The 24,088-nt window shown below is 58.9% G+C and overlaps 4 protein-coding genes across 4 annotated transcripts; 3 read left to right on the forward strand and 1 right to left on the reverse strand.

The window, feature by feature from the left end:
* Positions 1–17: 17 nt before the first annotated feature.
* Positions 18–9,995, forward strand: PPA1 (inorganic pyrophosphatase 1). Its single transcript, XM_054831262.1, has 11 exons — positions 18–147; positions 369–433; positions 3,246–3,299; positions 3,749–3,868; positions 5,581–5,667; positions 5,975–6,101; positions 6,603–6,730; positions 8,148–8,233; positions 8,464–8,533; positions 8,924–8,963; positions 9,645–9,995. Exons 1-11 carry the CDS (start codon positions 84–86, stop codon positions 9,674–9,676), a joined length of 873 nt encoding a protein of 290 aa, XP_054687237.1. The 5' UTR covers positions 18–83; the 3' UTR covers positions 9,677–9,995.
* Positions 9,996–10,272: 277 nt separating this feature from the next.
* Positions 10,273–15,236, forward strand: SAR1A (secretion associated Ras related GTPase 1A). The gene is made up of 7 exons (XM_054831263.1): positions 10,273–10,368; positions 10,775–10,853; positions 12,076–12,195; positions 12,692–12,757; positions 13,288–13,391; positions 13,623–13,754; positions 14,257–15,236. Exons 2-7 carry the CDS (start codon positions 10,796–10,798, stop codon positions 14,371–14,373), a joined length of 597 nt encoding a protein of 198 aa, XP_054687238.1. The 5' UTR covers positions 10,273–10,368; positions 10,775–10,795; the 3' UTR covers positions 14,374–15,236.
* A 202-nt stretch (positions 15,237–15,438) lies between these two features.
* On the forward strand, positions 15,439–17,484 carry TYSND1 (trypsin like peroxisomal matrix peptidase 1). The gene is made up of 4 exons (XM_054831249.1): positions 15,439–16,650; positions 16,737–16,870; positions 16,967–17,152; positions 17,239–17,484. Exons 1-4 carry the CDS (start codon positions 15,608–15,610, stop codon positions 17,448–17,450), a joined length of 1,575 nt encoding a protein of 524 aa, XP_054687224.1. The 5' UTR covers positions 15,439–15,607; the 3' UTR covers positions 17,451–17,484.
* Positions 17,485–18,463: 979 nt separating this feature from the next.
* On the reverse strand, positions 18,464–24,054 carry SPOCK2 (SPARC (osteonectin), cwcv and kazal like domains proteoglycan 2). The gene is made up of 11 exons (XM_054831270.1): positions 23,662–24,054; positions 21,408–21,416; positions 21,121–21,166; positions 20,693–20,807; positions 20,497–20,599; positions 20,295–20,403; positions 20,098–20,217; positions 19,778–19,996; positions 19,258–19,320; positions 18,939–19,076; positions 18,464–18,805 (listed from the first exon to the last, which is right to left on the reverse strand). Exons 1-11 carry the CDS (start codon positions 23,875–23,877, stop codon positions 18,660–18,662), a joined length of 1,284 nt encoding a protein of 427 aa, XP_054687245.1. The 5' UTR covers positions 23,878–24,054; the 3' UTR covers positions 18,464–18,659.
* Between the last annotated feature and the right edge of the window lie 34 nt (positions 24,055–24,088).

A 24,088-nucleotide genomic window follows, 5' to 3' on the forward strand; every position in this document is an offset into this window, starting at 1 on the left:
CAGTGCCTACTCTATCAACTGCCGGGGGGGCGTGGCGCTCCGCGCCTGCGCAGTGCGGTAGCCGGCGGGCTGCGCGCGGCACGATGGCCGGCTACAGCGTGGAGGAGCGCGCCGCGCCTCATAGCTTGGAGTACCGGCTTTTCTTCAGTGAGTGGCCGCCGCTTTTCTCTTCCTCCTCTTTCCCCTCATCCTCCTCATCCTTCCTGCCCGGGGCTTGCGGGGCTGAACTCCTCCGGAGGCGTTGGGGGAGCCCCCGCGGCCTGAGGCTTGCCCCCCCCCCCCCCCAATTCACCTGAGGCGTTCCCTCAGGGAGGGCCTGGCGGGGTGTCCCCTCAAACCGGGCCTGACTCGTCCCCTTTGCCTTGCAGAGGACGCTGCCGGGCGGTACATCTCCCCTTTCCATGATATCCCCATCTACGCGGATGCCGGTAAGGTATGAAGTGAGGAGAGGAGCCGGAGCGAGGAGCGCCAGGCCGGGTGGCTTGGTGCGGCCTCGTTGGCGTGGGCCCAGCGAGAAGAACAACCGCCGGAGCTCTGGGCTTTGGGTGTGAGCGCTGTGTCGGTGCTCCTCAGGGAACGTGGTCCTGCGAGCCTGAAATGCCTGAGAGAGGTTCCCGGTTCCTGACGCTGCTTCTCGGCAGGAGCACCCTAATGGAAGCATCGCCAGATCTCGCAAAGAATGGATGGGCTTTCTTTGCGGTCTTAGCCTCGGGTAGAGCGGTGCAGGAGAAGAGGACGGATGATCTCATTCTCATATTCGTGCCTGAGATACAAGTAGTTGTCTTGAATTTGCCCGTGAGGTCACATGAAAGCGTTTTGGGTTAAAAGAAGCAGTTTTATGTTTAGCTAAATATCTACATGCACTCCTGTGGAGGTATATGCTCAGGCTGCATGATATTTCTGGCTTCAGTTTTGACTGCAGTAAGGCCGCTTTATGCCTGCAGCATAATCAGCTGCTGAACAGAAGGCGAGGATGTTAAATTCTTGCTGTAGCAGCTCCTGGGGACCTCTTGCCTTGCAAAAAGTGCAGGTGGGGAACCTGCCATATGCAGTGCTTTTACATCCTTCCGGCAGCCAGCGGTTAGTCAAATCAGGCTGTTCTGAATCACTATCTAAAATGCGCTGGCTCTAGGAAACCCAAACAGCTGTGCTTCAGTTTTCACTGAATGCTTTTTCAGTGACCTGAACTCGGGCTCTCTGACTGTGCTCCTTACCTTTGTAGCTTGTCTTTTTCTTTTAACACATACTAAAAAGCTGTGCAACTTGAGAAATGTAGTAGATGAACTGTTCTAATGTTGCTGATAGAGAGGTGTAATTTGGAGGTAAGAGAGCGGTTATGGGAAAGGCAAAGAGTACGCAGAAGTGAGATATGAACCTCTAAAAAGTAGCTGATTTAGCTTTTGCGGTGTGGGTGTTGTCAAAATACTCTCTGGGAAGTCTGAGGTGGCTTTTGCCTGCTCAGAAGGGAAAAGAAGGATTTTAGTCATGGAGGGCAGTGGCAAAGCAGTTTCTGTGGCCGACTGGGAAAGCAGTTTTCAAAAGCAGGTGTCTGAAAGGTGATAAGGAAAATCCAGATAATACTATGCTTTGCAGATGCTTGCAGAACAGGGGAGGAAAGAGCAGGGGAGTGAGTATAGGGGTGAGGAGGGTTTCTGCGGGCTGGTAATGATTAACAAGGGAAACTGGACTACTGGTGTGCCTTCAGGCACTTAGTGCTGCTTGCCAGCATCTCCGTGCCAAGTCATATCGCTGAAGGTTGCGGTCCCTGAAGTTATGCAATAGTGCTGATCACATTAGCCCTCTTTCTGTTGCTGGAGTGCCTCTCCGCAGAGATTTTACTCATTACTTAGCAGGTTCATTGCCAGCTATGGTGGTGAGCCCAGCTTGGAGCAAAAGGTTGTCTTACTCTGTCTGGGCTCCTTGATCTTTATCCTTCGACTTCTAAGACACTGAGAGGATTGCAGGGTGGTTTTTTTCAGTCTAGGGCTGGGATATGCTGACCTTATCTGTATCTGTGTGTCTTGGCACGGCAAAGGAATGACCTTGGGCTACTCACTGGGTGTCTTAGACCAGATCTGTCAGCTGGGCTGTGGGGAGACTGTGAGCCTAACAAAGATGCACCCCCAAGTCATCTTTCCTTGCCTGCAAAGCCATAAGCGCCCTGCCTAGCCGGTTCTGATTGCCTCATTCCTTTCTTTGAGTTACTTATAAATAAAAATAGTATATACCTTTTTACATAGAAATTGCAAATGGGCAGTGACCCGCTGCAATTAAGGGGCTGTCATAAACTTCTGTAAGGGAGGAGTGTGGGCAAAGTCAATGTCGTATCAGCGCTCGTTGCACAATAGCGATCTAATTATGGCGCCATACAGGTGCGAGGGATTTTGCAATCCTAATGCTGCTTAACGTGGGTATTAGAAACCTTGTTGATGCTAGGGAGCAAGGTTTGACCTTTTGTTAAAAGCTGCAATCTCTTCAAACAGCAAATGTTAAGGTTCAAGTGTGGAAAAGCTTGTTTTCTTGAAGAGCAGACTGACATTGAACTCTCAAGAGTCCTCTCAGCCCAGCTGGAGTCAACAGGAGATGTTTTCAAGCATCACCTGTAAACTAGATTCTGTGTTTCTCCCCCACATCCTTATCCTTGCACCATGCTGCTAACAAGGTCTGCTTTTATAGGAGTGTGAGCTTGGAGAGAGAGAGCTCGAGCATCATTTCCTACTTCAAGACAGACTAGAATATTTGGGTGTGATGTTCTCGGTCGTTCAGGGTAGTACGTAGGTACCCACGTTATTAAATAGATGGCTTACTCCTGTAAGCTTTGTCTCTTCTAAATTGCCAGGGTGGCTCTTGCTGTAGCATTAAATGCTTTGTATTTAATAAATAAGCTTGAAACCTCGTTTTGTTATGTCCACGATAGTTTGTATGCAGCTGCCTTCAGTTCATTTAAACGTACTGTTCTGTAATCTAGGAACATGGTGGAGATGTTCATAGGTGGCAACTGATGGAGAATGTGTGGGTAACCTCAATGTAGCTTTTGCTGGTGTCTTCCATGAGATTCAACTTTGAGTGATGATATGTGACTGACTGGACTTCTATCAGCTGTATCAAAACTGGCACTGGGGGAAAAAAAAAAGTGATGGTTTTCACATGAACTGGCTGGCTTTCATGCTTGCTTATCTGTGTTCCCTAGTTTAAAGTGTGGTATTGAGATTCCTTCCCGTTCACCGATATTTTGTTTTCTTCAGAATGTGTTCAACATGGTTGTGGAAGTACCTCGATGGACAAATGCTAAGATGGAGGTAACTATATTACAGTTCCTAGCTTAAGTGCTTGAGCTGACTAGTCTATTAATCTTTGCCTTTACGGATTCCTCCTCAATTCCACCTCCGGAACCAGAGTGGTTTCTAACTTCTCCTGTAAACACTTGCTTAATGCTAGAGGTCTAGTGTGGAGGCTGAGACTTGCAGAAGTTGAGATAACTTAGTAGTCTTCTGTGGCTTCTGGTTAAAGCAGCATCTTATGACTCTCAGCCCCATGTGGTTCTGCAATTTGTAGGTCAGTTTTCAGCAAGCTACATCCCAGGAGATGGTGATGCAACAGGAAATGGGGTTGTCCAATATCTGCTGTTGGCTTCAGGGTCAGCTCCTGGTCTCTTGGCTTGTCAGTTAGCAGCTGGCTTCATTAAAAAAAAATCGCTTGGTTTTTCTTAGAGAGCAAAGGAGAGAGATTTATGTAACTTTTCTTTCAGATTGCAACGAAGGATCCCTTAAACCCAATTAAGCAAGACGTGAAGAAAGGAAAATTGCGCTACGTAGCTAACGTGTTTCCCCATAAGGGTTATATCTGGAATTATGGTGCTATCCCACAGGTACTGTAACTTGTCTCAGTGGCTCATCCTTTCTGGCAGGGTGGAGGGAGGATGCCTCTGTGTGTCTCTGACTAGCACTGTATTAATAAGCAAAAGGTCAGCTGAGAGTCTGATCTGGAACACAGCATTTGCAGCTGCGTATGTAATCTTGCTAACGAAGAGAATGTGTCAAGAAAACAGGGGTGCTTTTAAGTAGAAATCTCCAGAGGTAGGCTTGTAGCTAATGCTGTAAACAAGTTGTGTGAGGACGAGCAGCTGCTGCTAGTGCTTTACAGAATATTCTTGGTGCTGATTAGCTGATTGTTGTAGACTTTGGATGTGGACAGTGAGAATCTGAATAGATCTGAAGACTGTATCTTTCCCGTTTCTGCCCCTCTTATTGTTCAGTGTCTAAACCATGCAGCTAGACTAATGTGTTGACCTGTTGGATGGTAGTAGATGCCCCTTTTTCAGTGTTGGATCTGAGAAGGGCACTCGCAAGTCCAAAGACTGCGTGAGGCAGACGTCTGCAGCTGCACAGACACGCTTTCTCTGAAACAGCTGGCAAGGGGCGGCAGGCAGATGGTGACACCTGGACGCATGTGGTGACTGCTAGATAAAGAGGAACTTTGAGCAAGGCTGTTTGCCTCTGATGTTCTCTAAGGTTTGAGTTGCCTTTAGAGAAATAAATCGTCAGTGACAGTTCACAGGGAAACACAGTGAATTTTGACGTTTTAGTCTTGATAGCAGTGCATGTTGAGTGTTTTCTCCAAGTGGCTTGAGATGTTGTTCTGAAGTTGAATTGTTTTCTACTCAGATTCTGGAGACAGTTTCTTTGTACAGAATTATGGCTTTTGAAGCCTTCGCTCAGTCATGTGTTAGTGGATCAAAGATATTTATGTGTCAAGAGTAAGAAACCAAACTTAACGCTTCCTTGTAGAGAAGTGCGATAGCGATTGTGAAGAGTCCTTCAGCACCGCCCAGGTTTCGGTACATCTTCCTGAATGCATTGTGAGGTCTTGACTATACTAGTCGTGTCCGGGCATGCAGAGATTTGGGAAAAGTATTCCTTCTTTTTATATCTCAACAGCCTTAGAGGTAGATACTCCTTACGATGCGAGTGGGCGCAGTGTCCTTTGGCTCCTGCATCAGAAGTGTGTGCTTTAAGCAGCTTGTTATTTTTGGAGGCATAGCTCAAATGCCTTCTGGAGTCTTGTCAACTTATACCCGCCGCTTTAGGTGAGATGCACTAGGATGCCCGGTAGCCTAGGGTATGGGACTCTGCGTTCTTGTCACTGCTCTAGTGTAACAGCGTGTCTTTTTAATTGTTTAATTAAAAGGAAACAATACACCCTGTCTGCCTTCCATCTCTGTGGGACTGCTATCTGGAGTTCAGGAAACTTCTGTTTAAGAAATGAATAGGGAGAGGAACAGGCAGGCAGCCAAATCAATGAGTGTTCTTTGTAGATGTGAACTTCACCTTTATGCAGCTGTGGAAGGGAGGAGGAAGTCTGGAATGTTGTTGTAAAAAGGTTTTTCAGTGGGAGGGCACAGCTTACCCTTGGCAAGATAAGACACTGTGAAATAGTAGCCCAACCAATAGACCTGAAAGCAAGTGTGAAGTGGGCCATCATCTGTATCCTCCAGGCAACTGCATGCCTGAAATAACCCTGCTTTTTGTTATCTGCCTGAAACCTGAGAGTTCTTATTCCTGTGTGTGGGTTTTTCTGCAGACTTGGGAAGACCCAGGTCACAAAGATGAAAATACTGGCTGCTGTGGAGACAATGATCCCATTGACGTGTGCGAAATTGGAAGCAAGGTAATGCATTCTAGAGGGTAACTGTCTTACAGGAAACGTGTAATTAATGCCTCTAAAGTCAATTATCCAGAGACATTATTCAGTTCCTACCTCCTCTGCCTTAAGAATGTGATGTTTCCCTCTGCTGCCTCTGGAGATTGTTGATCTTTCAGCGTGAGCCGCGTGAGCCAGGGCTCGTGAACCGCTGATAAGCGACAGCTAGTTTCACAGCACCCAACTGCGTGCTGAACTCTCACAGCTTGCGCAGCCTCCTGCTGAGCGTTCCTTGGATGCAGCGGTACAGACAACATGGTCATCGTCCTTGCAGGTCTGCTCTCGAGGAGAAGTCATCAAAGTGAAGGTGCTGGGCACGCTGGCACTGATTGATGAGGGGGAGACAGACTGGAAGATAATTGCTATCAATGTGGAAGACCCTGAAGCAGACAACTATAATGGTAAGTAACAGGAGCGAGGAGCAGGCTTAGAACTTGCCTTTCTCTGTTGAGATCCTGCAGGAAAGTTTCAAGTCAGGACGTGGGCTTGTTCCTTCTATGCAATGGTATTCATCAGGTGTGATGCTGGAAGGACAGCAGAGTAGGATATCAAACCTATAGCAAAACGCTGTCCTGCTGTTTATCCCAAATTCAGTCCTCTGCACAGCCTGGCGTCTTGAAGAAGAGGGGTGGCTGTACAGCCTGTCCTCTTAAGTGGAAGGAAAGGGTTTGTCCAGTAAGTCTGTAATCAAAGCTGTTTAAATCCATCCATGCTCCTGGGGGCAATCGGGATACGCCCTGAAGATGACACGCTAACCTCCCTCTGCAGCTATCCACTCTGTGACTTCACTGTAACCTGTCTGAAATGTTGCTGAGGCTGCTTGGGGAGGGGCTGAGAGAGGGGTAGTAGCCAAGTAACTTCGGTTACTAGAGCTGGCTAACAAACCTTTTCTCTGTGGCTAGATATCAATGATGTCAGAAGGATGAAGCCTGGATACTTAGAAGCTACAGTGGACTGGTTCAGAAGATACAAAGTACCTGATGGAAAGCCAGAAAACCAGTTTGCTTTTAACGGTGAATTTAAAGACAAGGTAGGATCCCCTTTCTTCGTTACTGTGAGCGTGCAAAGGCACGCTGTCCAAAAACTGAGCTCACGATGCGTGGGGACACGGGTGAGTAGTCACTGAGTAAATGGATTTCCATGGGGCTGCTGATAGCCGACTTCATTCTTCCTGCTGTTTCCCCAGCCTACCATCCTGCTTGTTTCCAGCCCAGTGCTCGCAGGAGAAAAAGCGCAGGGTTATCACCCTGCTGCTGTTGGAGATCATCAGTTTTTGTTCTATATGACGTTCATGTGGGATCACTTCAGGGCTGGGAGCTTCTGTGTCGGAGCCAGTATGGAAAACACCAGGTTTATTTGCTCCTGCTTTGGAGCAGAGGGTGCTCGACATCACCTTTTGCCTCCCTTGCTCACTGGCTTTGTTCCACTGCAGCCTGGTGCGAGTTGAAGTTAACTCGGGAGTTAAAGCACTTCTTCCTTCAGGCATAAAGTGTTCCCTCACGCCCTTTGAGTAAGGCTCTGCCTTGGCAGCATTACTCCTCTGCCTCTTCTCTGGGCTGGGCCAGACAACTCACTGCTCCCGAACAGGAGAAATCCCTCCTGCCAGTCCTGGTGTGCCGCGAGTGGCTTACGGAGGTGACTCAACTCTCGGAGTTGGTGCAGAGGAGGGTTGGTGCCCAGGGTTGGTGCAAAGCCTGGTGGTGGGAAGGGAAGGGGGTAAGGGGGACTGAAATTGTCCCCTTTGACTGTAGCACGGCACTTGGTTGGGTGGGCTGGGACATCTCCCTGCCCCTCAGGATGAGCGAGACCAGAACGGAGGCCAAGGTGGAAAGTAGGGACAAAGAACCTCACGTGTGTTCCCACGGTGTTTTGTTTGGCTCTGTGTGGTACCAAACCAGGATATTTATTGCCACGTTCATGCTAACAAAGGATTGCGTGTGCTTCCTTCTCCAGCTGACAGGTTAATGCTTGAGCATATACTGCTTTTTCTAAGGGGAAAAAAGCTGCGGTATGCTTGGAAGCGGGTTCACTTTTACATAGTTGCAAAGCTAGATTGGGTGCGTGTCTCTTCCTGTTGACCTGCACAGCAGTCGAATGACTTGCCTGGAGTGGAAGCGAGCTCACAGATAGGTCGGGATCAACTAGCTGCTGCAGACAAACAGAGTGGGAGGATCAGCGGGGTGGAGGTGTTTTTATAATATAGCGCTGGCCCGAGACTAGAATATCTGCGTTCAGTTTCTTTTGGCCTCAGAAGCTCGCTCGGTGACCTTGGCATATCCTCCCATCTTGAAAGCAAAACAATCTGTATTGTAAAATCCCCGGTGTTGAGCTGTTGTGCGCTGGGAGGCTGCCGTTGTTCCTGAAAGGCGCGGTAACGGAAGGCATCTCTGAGTCTCTTCCAGAGTCTTTACACATAACACGATGTTTGTTCTCATTTTCAACTTCAGGATTTTGCGGTGAACGTCATCAAAAGCACTCATGAACACTGGAAAGCTTTAATAGCAAAGAAAACTGACGGAGGGGAGATCAACTGGTAGGTTAATGCTTGCGGTACTGTGTGCGTTCCTTCCCTCTGAACAAATAACCCCGAACCTTCCTTTCCTGAGCGTTGCCGTGCTTTCGGTGAGCTGCTGGCTGTCACCGCAGGCCTTCCCCTTTGACTTGGCAGCTATAGCAATGATTCCTAATATTCTATTATTCCAATATATCTCTTGGGGGAGAGACTTGGCTTTTGTGTTCTCACAAGCGACCTTTGTCTTCCAGCGCAAATCTGACGGTGTCCGACAGCCCTTTCTGCTGTAGTCAGGAGTGTGCGAAAGCTACTGTGGATGCAGTAAGTACAAATCCGAGTGTCCTACCCCCGACATCAGCGCCGGGCAAAACGATACGGTTTGTGTGGGACCGTACACTGTGCAAATAGCGTGTTGCGCGCTCAGAATTTTTTCGGATGGCCGAACACGGCACCTGTTTCTGGTTAAATAGGATGGATGTGGAGCAAGCCACATGTTCCTCCAGAGGCTTCTCCTTACCCTTAAGTCATCTGGGGGGTGGAATCCAAAGCAGGGTTTACGTGAAGGGCTAAACTTCTGAACCGTAGCTTGGCCGCCAGCTCTTCAGAGATGTTCTTTACCGTGCTTGGTAAAGACTTGTGTGGCTCTGATGAGCTTCGGGTGGAAGGCCGTCCCCTGCGTGCAGTTGCTGTCTAATACACCTCTCGTTCCAGGCACCGCCGTGTAAAGCTGCCAACCCGATCCCACCCGAAGGTAAGTCTCCCAACCACATTAATTCCTCAAAGGAATTGGCAATAGGAAAATGGGGATTTTAACTGACAGCCAGGTGTGGCTCTAGCCCTAGGAGAAGTTAAGGACTTCGTCGGACCTGACTTGTGTCGGTTTAATTCCTGAACATCTCCTGTTGTTGCCTTACTTCCTCATTTGCGTACGCGAGTGGTACGTGGGAGACCTGCGATGCCGTAGTTTGCTCCGGAAGAGACTGGATTTATAGCAGGTCCTGAAAGAGCCGCACTGCAGTGACAGCAGGAAAGCGGTGTTAGCTCCTCCAAAATGGGGGTTTCCTCAGCGCTGCCGAGCCGAGGAAGGGAATTACTCCCTACCCATGCTGAGTGGGGACAGAAATTGGTTGTGTGTCTGGTGCTTTAGTTGCCACCGGACAAGTGTCTGCTGCGAGACAGTAACGAGCCTTTTGATGCCTCGGGACACGACTCTAAGAAAACAGTGGCTGTGGGAGGAATCCTCGCTCGGCTGTCCTCTTTTCCTTCCGCCCGAGGGGGCGATGGGCACCTTCCGCCTGAAATCCGGACGTTTCTGTAGCAGGGACGAGACCCGAGGGCCAGTGTGAGCTAATGACGGCATTGAGAGCTCACGACTGTTTGGCAAAAAGAGGACTAACCCGCTCTTTTTCTGCTTTTTCTCTGCCCCACGCAGTTGACAAGTGGTTCTACTACCAGAAGAACTAAGGCCTGAGGATGGCTGGCGGAACAGCTCCGTCCTTCCTACCGAGGAGTTGCCCCACGCAGGAGTAGAGCAGAAAAATAGCTTCAGTGTCACCAAGAAGACCTTGCTCGTAACTTTGCCGATTAGAATTACATATCTAGCAGTGACGCGTCTGCTGCGTCGAGGTCTTGTGGAGGCTAGAAGACATCATCCGTTTTAAAAAAAACAAATCAAACCACCCTGCTTGTGCATGGTCGTACAGTGTACTTTGTAAATCGTGGCTGGAGATCGCTCACCTGGTACGTGTATGGATGCTAGAAATAAAAATGACTGAAACTCCAACCCTGTAGCGAGGTCAAGGGGTGACGGGTCAGTGCTGCGGTTTTGGGGGGTTTAGGGGGGGATTTGCGGGGTGATGCGCTATCCCGTCCCCCGCAGAGGGACTGGGGGCGGCCTCGAACCCGGGGCTTTGAGGTCGGAGCGGACCTGCCAGGGGGCGGCCTGGAACCGGGTGCCTCCGGGAGCGCGGTGGGCCGGCCTCAAACTCTCGTCGTCGTGGCGTCAAGACGCACGTCCGACGTGGGAAGCCAGCGCGGCGAAGCCGCCGGACCGGAAGTGGGCGGAAGGCTGGGGGAGGGCGACGTATTTCCGGCGGGGAGCTGGCGGCTGCCGAGGAAGGGGAGTCGGTGGCGCGGCGGCCCGGGGGCAGCCGGGGGTGAGCGGCGGGGCGGGGGGTGGTGGAGGGGGGGGGGCGGCCGGGCGGGCCCCGGCGTGAGGTGAGGTGAGGGGGTGCGGAGCGGCGGGGGCCGGGCGCGGGGCGGCGGGGGGTGACACGCAGGCAGGGTGGGGGCGGGGCGGGGGCCAGGCTGCGCCTCCCGCCCTTGAGGCCGCTGCCGGGGCCGCCCACCCCCCCCCTCACCTCACCTCACCTCACCGCTGAGGAGCCGGGGCTCTCCCCGGGGACGGGGCGGGCGGATCGGTCCCCTCCCGGTGGAGGCCGCTCCCCTGCCTGGCTGCGCTCGGTGTGCCGGCCCGGGGCGGGGGGGGGGGGGGGGTGTTACAGCCGGCTTCCAGCCAGCCCTGCCGCTTCTCACTCAGGTTTTGGGTTTGTCCCCCCGCAGGCGATTAATTAATCTTCAGCGATGTCTTTCATTTTCGAATGGATCTACAACGGCTTCAGCAGCATGCTGCAGTTTCTAGGTAATGCTGCGTGACGTCACTTCTTACACACCTCGGCTCGGGCTGCCCCGGGGGCCGTTTGCCTTGTGCCCCTTGCCAGAATCACTTCACGGTTAGCCGGTAAAGCTCGTCCCTTTCGGAGCGTGCCGTAGCTCTGCCTGGTGCAGAGCCTGGCCGGAAAGCTGCACATCAGTAAAGGGCTTGGTTGGGGTTTTTTGGGGTTTTTTTTTTCCCACACTAGAAACTTTTAGAACATTTTGGAGGCATTTGGCTCCCGCTCAGCCTTTGCTGTTTAGACGCGCAAGAGCGGCTGGGCTGATGCCAAGGGCAGGCGTGCTACCCAGGCAGGGAGGGAACCCCTTCGTCCTCCTCTTCCTCCTCCTCCTCTTTCTCCTTCTCTTCCTCCTCCTCTTCCTCCCCGTATCCCAGCTCACCCTCATTTCTCCCTGCTGCCTTGCTTCTCCTCAAACGCTCGTTTCCTACCCCAACGTGGCGTGCCTGGGCGTGCTGCTGGCCGCTGACTAAACGTCCCCGACGTGACCCGGGTCGAAGGCTCTTTTGCAGAGATGCTGTGACCAAAACGTTGCCCAGCTCAGGGCGACCCGCGCGGCTGGGTTGGCCGCCTCACCATGACGCGAGCGGCCCTTTCCTGAGGTGCGGGTGATGGCGAAGCGCCTCCTGCCAGAGTCCTTGCTGGAGGACGGGGTGCGGGGAGGGATGAGGAAAAACGCTTGGTGGAAACCTAAGGGAACTTGCGGGGGAAAAAAATCAGTTTGTCTAAAGAAAATGCCGGGTTGATTCAGGCGCTGCACTTTTTCTTCAACAGCTCGCTGCTGTCTTTTGTGGGTTTATTCCATTTTTACGTTTAAATACCCCTTTGGGCTGACAGGCGGGTCCGTAACTCGTTGCCTGTAAAGAATACTTCGCGGCACGCTCTTTTGCTGTGATGTATCTGAGAAACGAATACGTTCCTCACAGAAGTACGTCCGTTGCTGTAGACGTTACCTTGCGTTGCCTTGCTAAAAGCCAGTTCAGGCTGTACTGGTTTTTTTTCCCTGCTGTTCCGTGCCCGTGCTGGAAGTGCTGTAAATGTACAGGTGGCAGTATAGCTCTGGGAGAGGGGTTCATACAGAAACCACGGCAAGCGTCACGGCGTTTCTGCTCATGTCCCGAGACAAGCCTGCTGGTTTTTATTTTTTTAAAATTTTTTTTTTTTTATCTTGCTTCTTTGTTTTCCTTCCAGGTTTGTACAAGAAATCTGGAAAACTTGTGTTCCTGGGTTTGGATAACGCGGGCAAAACCACTCTGCTGCACATGCTTAAAGATGACAGGCTGGGCCAGCACGTCCCGACACTACATCCCAGTAAGTCTGCCAGCGATCCAGCCCCGCCTGCCTCATTGGGGTGGGTTTTCCGCTTGGATTGTGGGTTCCCGGTGTCAAAATACCTCTCGGTGATAGCTCTGTATTCAGGCGACAGACTTTAGAGGTCTTAAAAGCGCATCTGAGGAGCTGAAGTGGGTTTGTGTTTTCCGCTGAAATATAAAACGGGGATGCTGAGAACTGGCGTGGTCCCTCTCTTGGGGAGGGAGAGGATTTCTCCTGAAAAGTGTGATAAAATATAATCATTGCAGATTAATAAGCACATGCTTAAGTGGGGAGGTAGGAGAAACTGTGTTCTCCCGCTTGTGATTTTGTGAAACGACTCCGTTTCGCTGACTGAATTCGCCAGGGAATTCCTGAATTCTACAGGATATCTTAGGCGAGGAGCGTGTGTGATGTTAACACGAGCCCCCAAGAAATTCTGGCCGTGACAGCTACTTTATTTTCCTGCGAAACAGTCTGTATCTTTACTTTTCAGCGTCAGAGGAGCTGACGATTGCCGGAATGACCTTTACGACTTTTGATCTGGGTGGACATGAACAAGGTAAAAGTGAAATCGCTGAGTGGGAGGCACCGAATGAGCTCAACCTTCTGATTTCCGCCACGTTCTCCAGCCACCCAAAGAAAAATCGACCCAAAAGTGACACTGAAAAGTGACAGCAGTTAGCAGCACCTAATTATTTGTCGCTTTAAATTATTCACGGAGCAATATGTGGAAGTAAACCTCCTGGCTCTAGGGTACCAGTTGTTTCAGTGGTACAGTTAATTCTGCTTAATTCTGGCAGCTTGGAAAAAAAATGCTCTGCTGCCTGAAATATTTTTAGATTTGAATGTCATGGGCTTATTCTTTTGAATAATTGCTGAATTTTTATTTTTAGACTTTCTAGACCTTCTGAGAAAAGTTTTTTCCTGCCTTTTTTATCTTTTTTTAAATACAAAAATACTGGAAGAAACGGTTAAAAATGCGTCCTCGCTTGCCGAGGCTTACTCGTGAGAGCAGAGGGAGTGCAACTGCCTCTCCAAACTGCCTGCCTCGCCGCCTCGGCCGGTGTTTATACCGCTTCTGTGTTCCAGCTCGCCGGGTGTGGAAGAACTACCTGCCAGCCATCAACGGGATCGTCTTCCTGGTGGACTGCGCAGATCACTCGCGTCTTATGGAATCCAAAGTTGAGCTTAACGTAAGTGGGTCGGCCTTCGAAGCCGTTTTAAAACCGCCCGTGGGTTTCGATAGGACCTGCGGCTGAGAAACCTTTCTCGAGAGCCTCCTCTTCCTCAGGAGGACTGTGCCACCAAAACCCAGCCTGTGTTGGTCGCACAGCTTAAAGAAAAAGGTTTTCTTCAAACCATTAATGTGGGGTTTTTTTGCCTCTGCTTAACTCTTCCCCCCCCCCCCCCCACCTTGCCCGCAGGCACTAATGACAGATGAAACAATATCCAACGTGCCAATCCTTATTTTGGGTAATAAAATCGACAGACCGGAGGCCATCAGCGAGGAGAAACTGCGGGAGATCTTTGGGCTCTACGGACAGACCACGGGAAAGGTAGGGGGGCATCCGCATGGGTCGTAGGAACGGCCTCGCGCAAGTTCTGAAACCGCCAGCATTGCACGAAACGCGACGATTAGGGAATTGGGCATCAGGCTGGTATTTTAACGTGTCTCCTGGCTCTGCGCTTCCGTCCAGTTAACTTTGTAATTGTGTTTTATGTGTTAAAAAACCCGGTACGGTTTGAAAGACCCGATCAGAAATGCTGGGTAACGGTAGTAAAACGCTGCAGGACTTCCCTTGGCGCGAGCTTATTATCCCCGCGGCGACGATCGCTCTTTGCGTCACGCTGCCAAGCGTTGCAGGTGCGTCGGGCCGCGTGCCTCGAAAATGGTTCGCCCCCGTGTTTCCGACGGCTGTTCTCCCACACCGCTGGCTCCCGACGTCCCGTGGGCAGGTCCCTCTCGCGAAGGGGTCGGGAGAGGAAATTCCCAGGGCGGAGAGGGGTTTGGGGTTTGGGGTTTTTTCCCCCCTCTGATTTCCCTTTGCATTTCCCTAGGGAAACGTGCCGCTGAAGGACCTGAACGCGCGTCCCATGGAGGTGTTCATGTGCAGCGTGCTGAAGAGGCAAGGCTACGGCGAAGGCTTCCGCTGGCTATCGCAGTACATTGACTGATACTCGGACGGACATAAAGAGTTTGTTACTCCTCTGGACTGATCCTCTCCACAGCTTCCTACGGACTTTTCTATTCGAACACGGAAAGGTTTTTCTCGACCGCATCACCGTCATCGACCAAGAGACTCCTGGTTTTCGGCTGCCCTTATCGCGCAGTGGTGACGCAACTCTTTTCCACGCGACGGGGAGATCCCTTTCGGTTCAGTTACGGTGCGACCCGGGGAGTAAAAACGCCGCGCGCTGTGCTGTAACAGCTGAAAAAGAGAGCGCGCCTCACCACTGTGGTTAATTGACTTCAAAAAAGGAAAAGCAATTATATTTTTTAAAGAAAGTGTTAATGTAAACAGCGTCCCTTCTAACTTTTTAGTTTAACGTTCATCTTGTTTAGTCCAGAGTCTGGTTAGGGGGTTTGGGTTGGGGTTTTTTTGGTTTTTGTTTGTTTTTTTTTTTTTTTTAAATATATTTAACGGTATTTAGATATTTCGCAAATTACTGAACCAAGGTATCACGATACTAGACGTCCTCAATAAACATAGCATTTGGGCTTAACCGAGCTGTAGGGTGGCTGTGCTGCGTCACAATGCCGACCGACGACGAGGAGGGTGCCGGCGGGACGGACGTCCGCGATCCGACCTTTCCGTCACGGGGATTGATTCGGTAGTTGTTGGGAGAGGAGCGCCCGCGAGCACGCCCGCTTTAAGGCGTCGGGGTGCGGTGACCGGCGCCTCGCTCCCGCACGAGGACGGCGGGACCCTCTTTGCGCCGTCGCGGGGAGAAGCCGTTTTCGGCGGTTGTAGCGTGGAAGTGCGTGACGTTTGCGTATCGTGACGTTATCGATGTAGACTAAACCAGTTTCTTTTATACTCCGCGGATTCTCGTGTTTTGTGGGGACGTCCGCCACGGCCACGGCCACGGCCGCCTCCTCCCGCGGGGGGGCGATGCTGGGGCCGCTGCACCGGCACGGAGCAAAGGGCCTTCTGAGGGCGGGGGCGTGCCGTCACATGTCGTCACTGCCACGTCGCTCGCCCCGCCCCCCTTCCGCAGCCAATGAGTGAAAGGGGAGGGGGGGAGGGGAGCGGCCCCGGGGCCGCGGTGGGGGCGCGCGGCGGTGCGGGAGGCGGCCCGCGCTGCGCGTTGCATTGCGTGGCGTAGCGTTGCATTGCGTTGCACGGCCCCGCGGGCCCCCCCCCCCCCCCCCCCCGCCCCGTATGCAGCCCGCCCCGCGGCCGCCGGCATGGCGGAGGAGCAGGCCTGCTGCGTGGTCAGCCTCTCCGCGCCCCCCGACGCCCCCGAACCCTGCGCCGGCCCCTGGAGCTGCAGCGGGGTGGTGCTGAGCCGCGGCCCCGGGCTGGTGCTGTGCCAAGGCGCCGTCTTCGCCCCGTTCCTGCGGGACGGCCGCGCCGCCTGGACGCTGCACCGCGCCCTGCTGCCCGACGCCCTCCGGCCTCGCCCACGCGTCTTCGTCCTGCGGCCCCCGCCGGGGTCGCACGCCCAGGCGCTCCGCCTCGACGCCCCGGCGGCACCGCGGAACCCGGCCGGCAGCTTGCGGCGGCACGAAGCCCGGCTCCTGGCCCTGGTGCCCTGCGGAGCCTTCCGGCAGGCGCTGGCGCGGGCCTTCGGCCATGCGGAGCGATGGCGCTTCGGCGGGGAGGCGGCGGCGGATGACGGGCAGACCCTGCACTGGTTCGCCTGGCTGCGGGTGCCCGACCTCGACGGCGCCCGGGGCGGCTGGACGGCGCGGGCGAGCGCCGGGCGCTTGCGGAAGGGCGAGGGGCTGCTGGCCTGCGGTTCCCCCTTCGGCGCGCTCTGCCCCGACCTCTTCCTCAACACCCTGAGCAGGGGGGTGGTGAGCAACCTGGCCGGCGAGGAGAACGCCCTCATCCTGACCGACGCGCGCTGCCTGCCCGGCACCGAAGGCGGCGGCGCCTTCCTGCCCTCGCCCGCCGGACCCCAGCTGGTTGGCGTCATTGCCGCCTCACTCTGCTGGAAGGGCGCCGAGTGGGTCGGGCTCACCCTGCTCTGCTCCCTCGACGCCGTCCTGCGCAGCAGCGCCGGCGTGCTGGATGAAGCCGGGGTCACGGTGCCGCCTGCGCCGGGGCGGGTGGCCGCGGTGCGGGCAGGAGGCAGGCAGGACCCCCTGGGCTGGGTGGCGCTGGTGGAGTGCAGGACGGCGTGGGGCTCAGGGGTGCTGCTGGCCCCCCGCCTGCTCCTCACCTGCCGGCACGTGGTGGAGGCGGGTGCCCCGCTCCGTGTGACGCTGGTGCCCGGCCCCGATCGGTGAGTGCGGCTGCGTGTCCCCCGCTGTCGTGTCTCCCCCTCCCGCCACCCCCCCCGTGGTGACATCTTGCGTGCCGTGTCCTTAGGGCTGCTGCTGTCCTCGGGGGGCACGTGGTGTTTGCCACCGAGGAGTCGTCCCCCTTCGATGTGGCGGTGGTGGAGCTGGAGGAGAGCGTGCCGGGCTTCGCCCCCCCGCGCCTGGCGGACACTTTCCGCCCAGGTAAGCGACCACGAGGGTGGGACGACAACGTGGGGTGCTGGGCATGGGGTGGGGGTTCACCCCCCTCGCACCCACCTCCTGCCTCCCCCACCCCAGGAGAGGAGGTGAGCGTGGTGGGCTTCGGGGCGCTGGGGCGGGCGTGCGGCCCCTCGGTGACGACAGGGGTCCTCTCGGCCGTGGTGGCGGTGGCCGGGCGCCCTGTCATGCTGCAGACCACCTGCGCCGTCCACGGAGGCTCCAGCGGCGGCCCCCTCGTCTCCTCCCGCAGCGGACACCTCCTGGGTAAGCCGAGGGTGGGGCGGGGGGTCCCACAGGTGTTCCCGGCCGGACGCGGTGACGCAGGCATCACTCCTCTCCCCCCCCCCCAGGGATCGTGGCCAGCAACACCCGGGACACCAGTGTGGGGGCCACCTACCCCCACCTCAACTTCTGCATCCCCGTCACCGTCCTGCAGTCCCCCATTGCCCGCTACCGCCGCACCGGCGACCCCGCTGCCTTCGCTGGCCTCAACCGGGCGGGCGAGGGGGTGCGGGCGGCCTGGCGGCTCCAGCGGCAGCCGGGACCCCCCAGCAAGCTCTGACACCCCCCTCCCCCCCCCCGCCCGGCGGGATGGAGCTGCCACATCCCCTTTTTGGCCATGCTGGTATTAGGGCCAAGCGCCTGGACCCTGTGGGGCCAGTGGAGAGTGGGGGTCTGGGGTGGGGGGGGGGGGCGGCACGGCACAGTGCCTTTGGTGGCTGCTGGCGACCCCAAATTGGGGGTGGGGGGGGGGGGGTGGGGGGGTTTTGGATTATTTTCTTTTCTCCCTGGAGCCATAAACGCTGTGACGTGAGGTCCTGGTGTCCTGTGGTGCTGAGCGGGTGGTGGAGGTCCCAGGGGGGGGGTGGGGGGGTGGGGGGGTGAGGGTGTCCCTGTAAGGGATGTTCTGGGTTGGGGTAGGTTGGGGTCTGGGGTGGGGAGGGGATGGCAGTTCTGGGTCCTGCTATAGCTGGGGGGCAGAGATGGGGGTTAGTTTGGGTCTGGGGTCCTGGGGGGGGGACGGCCAGGGGCTGGGCTGGGGGGGGGTGGTGGCATATTTGGGGCCAGGCCCCTGCAGCGGGAGATCAGTTCCAGCCCCACGTCGGCTGAGTGCAGGGTCCAAACCCCGGGGTGCTGGCAGGGGGGGGCTCCCCCACACCCCCTCCCCAGCCCCCCCCCGACCTGAGGGGCAGCAGCCAGCACCACCAGCAGCCCTGACACCCCCACCCCCCCCCAGCACCCCATGCGGGGGGGGGGGGGGGGAGGAACGGGCGAGCGTTTGACACAGCACGCGGTATTTATTTCACAGCCGCTACACAACGCCGGGGGCCGGGGCAGCTGCGCAAGCACAGCGTTTGGGGGGGGGGGGGGGGGGGGGGGGGGGCAGCTTATCTATGGAGTTTTTTTGGGTTTTGTCCTTTTTTTTTTTTTTTTTCTCTCCCACTTTTATTAGCGCCATTTGCCCGGTTGAAGACCACGCAGCAGCACACTAGGCCTACAAGGCTCTACCCCCAAAAAAAAAAAAAAAGCTCAAATTCACACAAGCGCGCCCCCCCCCCCCCCGCCCTGCCCCCCCGCCCCCCGCTCACCCCCTTCCCGGGCGAGCACCCGGTCACCCCGTCCCACACGGGGCCGAGAAGGGGGAGTGGGGGGGTGCACCCACCCCATGCCACACCGGCAGCGGGTTGGGGGGGGGGGGGGGTGTCACGGGGACCCCCCGGCTAGGGGTGCTGCCGCCCGGCCATGCCGCCCACCGGGCTCTCCTGCTCCTCTACCAGATGTAGCCGCCGTCGTCGCCCTCCCCCGCTTCGCCCTCCTCTTCCTCGCCTTCCTCGCCCGCCTCCTCCGGCTCCTTCTCCTCCTCGTCCTCCCAGCCCACGCTGCTCCCGAAGTCACCCGAAAACCCCGCCGCCTCCTCTGCGGGGGGGGGCGAGGGGCAGAGGCTCACGGCCGGGTCCTGCGGCTGCGGCCCCCACCACCAACCCCCCCCCCCCCGGGCAGGGGGGCTCACCCCCACCCCCACCCCCGGTACCCCCTCCCCGGCGCTCACCGCAGTCGGGGCTGCCGCGGCCGCGGGTGCCCGTCAGCTCGGTGCCGTGCTGGTCCACGCACCAGCACTCCCCGCCGCCCGGCTCGCACTGCGCCCGCCGGTAGTACCCGTCCTCGTCACAGCTGGGGATGAAGGTGCCTGCAGGGAAGCGATGACACCCCCCGCCCCCCAAAAACACGTGCAGTGCAGTGCAGGAGCCTCCCCCCCCCCCCGCTCCGCAGAGTGCAGCGCCCCATCCTCATCCCTCCCCAGCCCGGCCGTGCAGGGCCCTGGCGGGGGACAGGGGCTGCGGGACCCCCCCCCCCGCCCCAACACTCACCTGGCTTTTTTTTGGCTGCTTCTTGGATCTGAATCTTCTCCAGCTCCCTGAGACAGGGCGGCTCTGCAGCACCCCCACACGCCGCTCAGGGTGGGTGTGCAGCCCCCCCACGGCGGGCGTTCCCTGACCCCACGCACGCAGCACGCCTCCCCCCCCAGGGTGCGCAGCCCCCAGCCCGATGATGTGCACACACACACACCCCCCCAGACCCTGCAACATGCATCCCCCAACCCACGGTGTGCTTCCCCACAGCCCCACAGCGTGCACACCCCTACCCCCCCCAGTGTGCACCCCCCGGGCCCCACAGCATGCGTTCCCCATGGCCCCTCAGTGCACACATCCCCCCCCATATCCCATAGCGTGCATCCCCCCCACACACTGCTGTGCATCCCCCCAACCCCACACTGTGCACCCCACGGTCTACATCCTCCTCCCCTACCCCAACCCCCCCCAGCATGGATCCCCCGTGACCCCATGGCACGCATCCCCCCCCCCCCCCCCCCGCCCCGGCACGACGCACTTTCCCTCCAGAAGCAGAAGCACCACTCCGGGGCGGAGACGCGGCCGTCCTTGGAGGTGTCGCAGGAGTTGAAGAAGGCGCGGATGCACACCTCGTACTTGTCCAGGTTGATGGCGGCCAGCTCGGCCGCCTCCAGGAAGAGATCCCCGCTCGTGTCCAGCCGGGCGAACATCCACCCCACCGCCTCCTTGCAGCTGGCCGCCACGCTCTTCTCCAGCGCTGCGAGGCAGGATGCGGCCCGTGGCTGCCTGCCCCCCCCCCCCCATTCCCCACGGGGACAGCACCCCTCACCCCCTCCCCGTGCGGCGGGGGGCACCTACCGGTGGCGGGGCTGGCGGGGAGGCCGCCGGAGCCGTTCTGCTTGGCGTTCTCCCGCAGGAGCTGGAACCAGTCGCGCAGGCGGTCGCCCAGGTCGGCCAGGTCCTGCCCGGTGCACGGTTCTGGGGGGGTCCGGGAGGCAGCGTCAGGCCGGGCAGGGCTCAGGGACACCCCCCCGGTGCTCCTCCGTCCCGCTCACCTTGCTTGCCATCGCTGGCGGGGCCGTGGGGGGTCAGGCAGGGGCACTGCCCCTCGCACCGCACCGTCAGCTGCTTGCTGGCCAGGCACGCCTGCTGCTCCAGCTTGCACTGTGGGGCGGCAGCGGGACGTCGGGACACCACACACACACACACACACGGCACGGTGTCCCCCTCCCCGCGGTGGGGTGCCACCGTCCTTACCGCCGAGCTGTAGGTGTGACCGTCGGAGCCGCAGACGGCGGCGAGCGGGGCGGCGTGGCAGGGCTTGCAGCCCCCGTGCCCCTTGGTACCCAGCGGCTTGATCCTGCACGGGGCGAGAGGCGCAGGGGGACGGTGCTGAGCCCCTGGCTCAGCCCCCCCCCACCCCGCCACCGCCGGGGACCCACCGCCCTCCTACCTGTGCTCCAGCTTCTTGCGGCTGATGCACATGGCGCGCTGGTAGCCCTGCGCCACGCACACCTTGTGCCGGCTGCACTTCACCTTCTGGCAGGGGTCCTTGGTGGTGTCCAGGGCTGGGGGGGGGAGAGAGGGGCCGGGGCGGGCAGAGAGGGGCCGGGGCAGGCGGGGACCCCCCCGGGGGAGCCCCGGCAGCGCTGGCCACCAGCCGGCCCGGCACAAAGCGCCATTCAGGCTGCAGCTGGGTGGCCGCCTCGGCACCAGCTGCCGCTTCCCAGCAGGCACCGGCCCCACCGCTGCTCCCAGCCGGAAGGGAAAAGCCGGGGAGGAGGGGGGTTACGGGCAGAAAGTGTCCCCCGCTCCGTGCCAGCTGTCACTGAGCCCCCTGCGCCCCATCCCAAACCCACCCCAGCTCGGTCCCAGCGGTACCTTCATCCCCGGGCTGGTTGTCCTCCCAGCTCTTGATGTAGTCGTCCTGCAAAGGGGGCAGAGCCTGGATGAGGACAGGCGGTGGGAGAGGTGACACCGGGCCAGGCGTGACACCGTCCCGCTCAGAGCCACCGGCCCCGCGAGGCTCCCCCCGCACGCACGCTGGCATTGCACACCCCCCCCCCCCCAGGACACCCCATGCCAGAAGGGGGGGTGTGGAGCAGCCTGCCCCCCAAAAGTAGGCTGCCACCAGGGCGAGGCAGCAGGATCAGCCCCTCGACGCTCACCTCCACCTCCTGGCAGCGTGGCAGAGAGACGGCCCGGCCCACACCGAAAAAAGAGAGAAAAGAAAGAGCGAGAGCGCCCGCCGTCAGCCCCCGGGCAGCCCAGAGACCCCCGCTCCCAGCCCACGGTGACGGGCGCCCTGACCTTCTGGGGTGCCCAAAGGTCCCGTTACCAGCCCCAGATGCCACCGGTACCCACCACCGAGATGCTCCCCCATGTCTGGCTCCAGACCTGTAACCCTGGAGAGCATTTATGGCGGGTAAAACCTTTCCCCATCACCCCCTGGCTGGCAGGGAAAGGCAGGGAACAGGGATGGAAGAGGCGTCGGGTGGAGGAAGCCCCCGGGCACCCAGCGAGGTCCCCCCCGGGATCCCTGTGGGGTGAAGATCCTCGTGCTGCCACCCCGGTTTTTCAATACGGAGCCCAGAGGGAACAGGCTAACATGGACGTCACTGCCTGGGGAGGCAGAGCTGCTCTCCCGGGGCCCCGAAAGCATCCCGGGGGTGGAGGGGTGCAGCGGGGACTCAAACCCTCCTGGCAGACGGCATCGTTCATCCCGCGGGATGCTCCGGGCTGGGTTTCATGGTAACAAGGCAGGAGCACCCCTGCTGCCCTGGGGAGGGCAGGGTTTTTGGATGGCAGCTCGAAGCAGAGGTGCAGGAGGCAGCTCCGGAGGGGATGTCTCTCGCTCTGGCGCGGCGGCGTTCGCACCGCAATCGATAGCCCGCTTTCCCATGCCGTGATTAGTAACACTGCGGCGCCCGGCAGCTCCCTGCGGCGCAGCTTTCGGCACGGCCGTCGGCCTCCTCCCCGCTGCACGACGGGTCGCGCTACCCCCACCGGTGCTGCTCAGCCGAAAAACCCACAAATCCATGGGATTTGCTTATTAATCCGCACTAACCGCCGGCAGGGCCGCAGCCCCCCCAGCCCGCCAGCCCTGGTGGTGGCGGCACAGCCGGGGCGGGCCCCCTGCTTGCTGCTAGCGGGATGCTGCTGGCACCCGGGCTGGGGGGCTCTCGGCCCCAAACCCCCCACCGGGGATGCCCAGCGTGGTGGGGCCACGTCCACACGTGGTTCCCCCTTGAGCATCCGCAGCCAGCCGAGGTCCCAGGCACCCAGTGCCAGCCGGGTACGTCGCTGGCAGGGGTCTTTGGGGAGGCGTTTGCCCCATCCCTTGCACCCTCGCCCGTGCTCTGTCTCCCTGATGGGTTTATTTTGGGGGGGGCGGTGCCCCCCGCCCTGCCCACAGCGGGGCACATCTCCCGACGGCGCATCCTTGCTGCCAAGGTGAACCCGAGTGCGCATCTGAACAAAGACCGGAGGGGCTGGCTCGGGGTGGGGGGCGGCTCGGTGTGTGCCCCCTCCTTGCTCGGCTGCCGCAGGTCCCCCGGACACCCCCCCACCCCGGATGGGGATGCCCCCACCCTGGAGAACATGAGCTGGGGGGTAACGTGGGGGGCAAGGGTGTAAAATGAGCCCAGGAAAAATCCCCGACTGCCCCATGAAATTAAAGGCTGGAACTGAGCGCTGTTCAGGGCCGTTTTTAGGAGGGGCTGCATCAAACCAAGGGGTTACGGGATGCTGCGCCGAACGTGCCGGGTCACCTGCCCGTCGCTCCGGCAGCCTCCGCATCCTCATCCTCACCCCCCCCTCCGCCTCCTGTGTCCCCCCCCCTCCCCATCCCCAGGGACCACCGCCCCGCAGGGCTGAGGGGAGTGGGACTCCGGGGGCACATCGGTGCCCTGACCCGCGCTGAGCTGTCACCCACGGGCTGAGACCTCCCCGCTGCCTGCAAAGGGCAGGCAGGGCCTGCCTGTACCTCTGCCTGGGCCCCGATGTGGTGCATGGGGACGGGGTGCGGGGAGCAGCACCCCCAGGTCCCTGGCGGGGCTGGCTTTGGCGTCAAGCCCCGGTGGCCTTGGCATCAGCCACGCCACAGCTTCGGCGATGGGCACGGCGGCATCGGGCACGGCGGCCTCGGCGCTGCCGCTGCCGGGGAAGCATCCCCCGGGTACCGGGGCCGGCAGCCGCCCACGGCCGCGGCGGGTGGCGGCGGGATGCGGGCAGCGCCGAGCATCCCCGGCCGGCTGCGACGGAGCCGGGGGCCGGGTACCGGGCACCGGGGCCGGGGGAGGGTCGTGCTGCGGCAGCCGCAGCGGCGGGGCGGGGAGGCTGGGCTGGGGGCTCCCGGTTGCCCGGCGGCGCGTCCCGTGTATGTCCGCCCCCCCCCCCGCCCCGCTGCCGGCGCGGACTCACGTCTCGGAAGCGGTTCCAGTGCTTGATCCTGCCGCCGTACTGGGAGATGGAGGAGAGCCATTGCTCGTCCTCCATGAAATTGCCGGGGCTCTCCCCCGCCGCGCCGGGGCCGGTGGCGGTGGCGGGGCCGGCGGCGGGCCCGGGGCCGGCGGCGGCGGCGGGCAGGAGCAGGGCCAGCAGGGCCAGCAAGGCGCGGCGCCCGCCGCAGCCCCGCATGCTGCCGCAGCGCCGGGGGGAGCGGGCGGCGCGGCGGGAGCGGAGCGGCGCGGTGCGGTGCGGAGCGGTGCGGTGCGCACGGGGAGGCGCCGGCGGCGAGTGCGGCCGCGGGGCGGCACCGGGCGGCACCGGCGGGAGGGCCGGGGCGGGGCCTCCGCCGCGCCCGCCGCACCTGCGCGCCGGCACCGGGGCGGGGGAGCCGCCGGCACGG

Source organism: Grus americana, chromosome 7 (genome assembly GCF_028858705.1).
Source record: "Grus americana isolate bGruAme1 chromosome 7, bGruAme1.mat, whole genome shotgun sequence".
In the NCBI taxonomy this organism is placed as follows: Eukaryota; Metazoa; Chordata; class Aves; order Gruiformes; family Gruidae; genus Grus; species Grus americana.